The sequence below is a fragment of the Caenorhabditis remanei genome, chromosome III, assembly GCF_010183535.1.
Source record: "Caenorhabditis remanei strain PX506 chromosome III, whole genome shotgun sequence".
Lineage (NCBI taxonomy): Eukaryota > Metazoa > Nematoda > Chromadorea > Rhabditida > Rhabditidae > Caenorhabditis > Caenorhabditis remanei.
The window spans coordinates 4,895,701-4,901,742 of record NC_071330.1 but is presented as its reverse complement, the minus strand read 5'-3'; the positions used below and the strand labels follow the sequence as shown (position 1 = coordinate 4,901,742).

Genomic DNA, 6,042 nt, shown 5'->3' with positions numbered 1-6,042 from the left:
GTTTTTATGGGGCTTTAATTATCTTTAATTATTCAATTGGCAACATATATATTATTGTTTCAAGGTAAAGGGGATAGGCGAGTGAGGTATCAATAAGTAGGGATTGAGATGGAGAATCGTATTTTATAGATAGTTTTAAATTTGGGGAAGAATGGTCACAGGTAGGAAGGTTTTTGTAATAAGTAGACACACATTATATTTGACAGGAAAAGGCATGTTACTATGGCTACGGGGGGATCAGACCTCGAGTGTTTTTTCGTATTCTTTTTGTCTACCCGGATTTTATTTTTACCATGAAAAAGCAAAATCCGGGTAAGAAAAAAAAATCAAAATCCGAAGAAGAGTAAAATCCAGAAAACCCGAAATCCCTGGTCAGAAAAAGACCCAAATTTTTCTTAGCAGGATTTTTGCCTTTCTTGAATTCTGGTCTTCTTCGGATTTTGGTTTTCGGTGAGTTTCGGAGTGTTTCTTACCCGGATTTTTTGAATTCTTTTGATTTTTGTCTTTTTCTTAACAGGATTTTACTCTAACCTGGATTTTCTAACTCGGATTTTGGTCTTCTTCGGATTTGTGTCTTTTTGGAATTTTTCTTACCAGGATTGTTGTTCCCCAAATTTTTGTCTTATCCAAACTTTAGGCTTTTTCTCACCAGAATTTTAGTCTAACCTGGATTCTGGTCTTCTTCAGATTTTCTTTTTCCCTGGATTTTTGTCTTTCTCTTACCAGGATTTTGTTTCTTATTAAAATTTTTTTACATTTTTGGATATAGAGTCTTACCCAGACTTCAAAATGTCAGTTTTCACTTTCTATTTTCACGCTAGTTTTGTCTTTTTGTGATTTCGGTCTTACTCGGAATTTGGTCTTTTTCTAATTTTGTATTTTCTTTCTCAAAAAAATCTTAATCTAACAACAAACAAGGTTTCCAAATGTTAAAAATCTAAATATAAGTAAGAAAATTCATCAAAAACTCGTACATTCAAATTTCCTGATTTGGACTCCTTTTGGACAAGTCGACAAGGATTTTTTGAATCAATCATAAAGTTGAAAATGATAAAACAAGTTGCAGGCTCGCTCTTTCTCTAATTCACGTTTCCTTACAGTAATCTCTCTTTCTCTAACCTGCATTCCTAATTATCAATACATAACAAAGTACCATCCCTACTTATCAATGCATTTTGTTGACTGTCTAGATCCTGAAGGGACCCCCCATGCCACGTCATCTAACCCAAATTCTATTCTCGGATTTCTATTCGTACAGCTCATAAAACTACAGAAAAAAAGTGTGAAATTAGACTAATTTCGAAAGTATTAATGAGTAGTATTGGGGTGGTACAAGACGAGAAAAGAAGGGAAAAGAAGAGATTTTTCGAAAAAGGAAAAGAAAAGAAGAGCCCATTTTTGACGACTCGACGTCTCTTCTCTTTTTTCTTTTTTTTATTCGAAATTAGTGATTCTTTCCTTTTTTGGTCAAGTCTAGTCTCTCCTTTTTTGGTTCACATCGAGAATTGATTCGGAAAAAAGAAAATATTCTAGGAATTCTTCAAATATTTGTTTTGGGCTGACTGTACATATAGTTGACGGAAAGACTCGACCACCCAGACAGTTTTTGGGGGATAACTCTCAAAATTGGGTTTGAAAAAGCTTTAGATATGGATCTAGGGTTAGTAATCTCGTAAATTCAAAATTGGCTCCTTTTGGACAAGATTTGTACTCCTTTTGGACAAGACGAGTTGAATTATTTGAATTGATTTTTTTTTGGAAAAAAAGAAAGTGATACAATTAGATTTTTTAAATTTAGCCTTCTTCTTTTTCAAATTTCCGTCTTCCCCGGATTTTGAGGTCATCTCCAGATTTTGTTGTTTTTTTCCCAGGATCTAGTCTTCCCAGATTTTTGTCTTTTCCAGATATTGGTCTAACTAAGATTCTCAGTTTTTCCGTATTTCAAATCTTACTCGGAACTCGGTCTTTTTCTTCCCCGGATTTTGGTCTAACTCGGATTTTCAATCTTCCCCAGATTTTTCTCTTTTTCCGGATTTTCAGTTTTTTCCGGATTTTAGTCTTCCTCAGATTTTAGTTCTTTACTCGAATTTTGGTCTTCCCCTGATTTTGTCCTTCCCTGGAATTGGTCATCACTAGATTTTCGTTTTTCCAAATTCTGATTTTCCCGAATTTCCTTCTTACCCAGATTTTAGTCTTCCCCGGATTTTGTGACTTTTTCGGATTTCGGGTCTTCTCCGGATTTTGGTCCTTATCCAGATTTTGTTCCTTACCCAGATTTTTGAATTGTCTCTTTTTCTTCTCCGGATTCTGGAATTCATGGACTCTGTCCTTCTTCTTACTCAGACTTTGGTCTTTCCCGAATTCTCAGAGTTTCCAAGTTTAGAGCACTTCCTTCCCCAAATTTTGGGTTTTCCCCAGGCTAACTGGAAAATTGTTCTCCGAATTTAAGTTTGGTCTTTTCCAGATTCTTCTTAAGGTTCCAGAATTCTTCCTTCACGTATTTTTCTCACCAATTATTCTATTCCAGATCTTCCCCAAATTTCAGTCTTTCCTCTTCCCCAGATTCTCATCTCTTCCCCAAATTATCCTTAGCAACAAGAAGATGTTCGTTTTCCTTTCCCTTCACTAAATTTCACCTCCAAATTATAAAATGACCTTCTTCTTCTTCTATTCCTACACCACCAGACCCCTTCTCAATTCTCTTCTCTTCCGGCTATCCAGTCACTTTGGCGCCCTTTTTCCCTTTTTCTTCTCCAATTTTTACACTGACTTCTTCTTTTCCTTCTTGCTCCACTCCAATTTCCATAACCCCCATTATTTTTATAATTTGTGACGACTCCTTCTCTTTCTTTCTTTCTTTCTTCTTCTAAACCCAAAAGCCTTTTTTCTTTTCCTCTCTCAACTCTCTCCATCTTCTAGATCTCTCTCTCTTCGTCTCCTCCACCAATTGGTCGAAAATAGGCTCCGCCCACTTTGGATTACGGTAGGAATATGAACACAGCGACGAGTGCATTCGACTTTGGCTCGTCGACGGCTTCGTCGGCGGCCACATCGACGACGTCTTCACAACCAGATGCCAATGATCATCTGTCGGTGAGTTTTGGAACCGAAAATTACCGGAAATGGGAGATTTTTGGATGAAAAAAGGGACTAACAGACACACAGACAGACATTCGGAATAGTTGGGACATCCGGATAAACAGACAGACATACAGACAGTTATAAGTTTTGAGAATCTGGACATCCGGACATCTTTGCGCATGGACAGACAGAAATCCTGATAATTCGTTTTTAAAAAATCGGAATTTTTAATGCAAATGTTTTAAAAAATTGTTGCATTCGCGGACATCCGGACATTTGGAGGAACAGACAGACTTTTCGAGTTTTGAAAATATGGACATCCGGACATCTGGACGCACAGACAGACATCGAGCGGCCACTTTGGAAGCAAAAACTCGAATTTTAGTAGTTTGTGGACATCCCGACATCCCGACACACAGACAGACCGTTTCAAATTAAAAATTTGAAAATTGTGGGCATCCGGACAAACTGACGTTGTGAGAAATGGGAAAAACTAGTTTTTTTTAAGGAAAAAGTTTAATTTGCGGACATCCAGACATCGGGACATACATACAGACACTTTTTTTTTGGGAAATTTTGCATTAGAGATGAATTTCGAGCGAAAATTTGAATTTTTGGAAATCTGGACATCCGGAAAAGCAGACACACAGATGAGGCATCTAGAACTTCAAACTTTTGAAAAACGGGAATGTGTGGACATCCGGACATCCGGACACACAGACCGACAGACAGACAGTTTTAAGTTTTAAGCATGTTCTGGACATCCGGACATCTTTGCGCATGGACAGTCAGAAATCCTTTAAAATTATTCCAAAAATCCAGAAATTTCGGACATCCGGACACACAGACACCCAGACACATGCTGAGTTGCCGGTGGCGAGGAACCCTCATAACCCTGTAGTTATCCGAGTCCTCACAATGAATACGCAACGACACTCCGCCAAAGCCTCACGCGCCTACCGTAACCTCAGCGCGTCAGTTCACGTGGACACGTATACTCCACGTGGCAACAAGTAGTTTTCTGAAGTCGGTTGGCTTTCAGAGTTTAGTTCTAGTTTTAGCTTTGGTGTTTTGACTTTTGTTTTGTAAGTTTTACGCTCTCTTATTCTAATTCTTGCAATAAACTCTATTTATTGTGAGAAACTGTGTTAATTGTTGTCATATTTGTATCAGAGCCAACTGCTGAAAGAACTGAGAAACCTGATAAATTATCAAAATTCTATAATTTCCTCCAAAATCCAAAAATTGTTGTTTTCAGAGACTAGCCGCAATGACGCAAGGCGTCGGAAAAGAGGATCCAGAGACATCATCCACCCCATCAGCCGAAGCGAGTCTCTACCCAGGTAGTTAGTTGACTCCGCCCCCTTTGTCTGAAACGTATTCTCATATTCTTTCAGTTTCAGCCGCCTACATGCAGAGTTACGCCGGATGGCCACAGAATTACAGCTACTTTGGACAACCACTCGGACCGGCGGCGGCAGCTTTCCCTGGTTGGCCACAGTGCTATCCGAATCCATCGTGGCCCAACTATGGTGAGTTGTTCGGTCAGTTTTACTCTTCTTTTTTTTGAAATTTGTGGAGGGAAGGGGGCGGGGTCAAATGAAAAACGATAATTGAAAAAAGGGGACATCGGGACTTTGAGGCATACAGATGGACACTGAGATTTTCCAATTTGCGGACATCCGGACACCCTAACAGACAGACATTGAATCGATCGTTCCTTCGTAAAACGACACTAAGCTCCGTAAATTCACACAGACTCCATTATTTCGACAAAAGCCTACGTAAATCGACACTAGATTCTCGTAAATCTACACACCTTCACGTAAACCGGAATATCTCTCGTAAATTCACACTGGGCTCCCGTAAAACCACACTAAGAACACTTAAAATTACCCAAGGCTTCCGTAAATTCACACATTATCGCGTAAATCTACATCGCCTTTCGTAAATCCACACGAGTCTCCATTTGATTCTTTAAAATAGCTTTAAGTAAACCGACACGATCTCTTGTAAATTCACCCCGGGTTCCCGTAAATCCACACAATATTGCGTAAATCGGCACAATATTGCGTAAATCTACACGGTTCTAGGTTACAAAAAGACAAAAAATCTGCTCCCCATTCCAATCCCATCTCAATTTCAGCCTCCTCGAAAAAAGGTCGTCAAACATATCAACGATACCAGACGTCAGTGCTCGAAGCCAAATTCCAACAGTCCTCGTACGTGTCAAAAAAGCAGCGAGAAGAGCTCCGCCTCCAGACTCAACTAACAGATCGTCAAATCAAAATCTGGTTTCAAAACCGTCGAATGAAGGCGAAGAAGGAGAAGCAGAGGGTCGACGATCACACGGAACACACGCCACTGCTGCCAGCGAATCCGCCGAAAGGAATGGGTATGGATGTGGATGATGAGAAGAAATGGCAGATGGCACACTGGCCACAGGGACATAATCCATATCAGTATCCGTTGTGTCCGCCGTGAAGCTGAAATTTTGGGTTTTCCGGGGAGGAAGAGGAGGGGAGATGAGCTCAAATGAGGTAGATCAAAAACAGCAAAAAAGATTATCGATTGATTTTTGGAAAAACATTTCAGAACTTTCAAGCCTAAGCCTAAGGAATGCCTTAAGCCTAAACCTAAGTAGATCAATCCGATTTTATCGATTGATTTTTCTGAAATTTTAAGCCTAAGCCTAAGACATGACTTAAGCCTAAGCCTAAATGATTTTTCTGAAAATTTTGAATCCTGACCTCCTCCTTAACCCTAACTCTCCCCTTTTCCACTCGAGACCCAAAATTTTAGCTCCGCCCCTTTCTCATAATACCTCCACCTCTAATAGTGCCTCTCCCGTATCTCTCCACTCCTTTTGTCTAGAATTTTTTTACTTTTTCCAATCGATTTTGTTCCTGTTATGAACTGATTCTCTTCCCACCTCTTCTAATCATTCTTTTTCCATAACGG

At 39.4% G+C, this 6,042-nt stretch overlaps 1 protein-coding gene across 1 annotated transcript; it reads left to right on the top strand.

Annotated features, from left to right (window-relative positions):
• Positions 1–2,991: 2,991 nt before the first annotated feature.
• GCK72_009118 (uncharacterized protein) lies at positions 2,992–5,565 on the top strand (the record flags this gene model as incomplete). The annotated part of the gene is made up of 4 exons (XM_053727222.1): positions 2,992–3,093; positions 4,340–4,424; positions 4,479–4,613; positions 5,228–5,565. 4 exons carry the CDS (start codon positions 2,992–2,994, stop codon positions 5,563–5,565), a joined length of 660 nt encoding a protein of 219 aa, XP_053586799.1.
• Between the last annotated feature and the right edge of the window lie 477 nt (positions 5,566–6,042).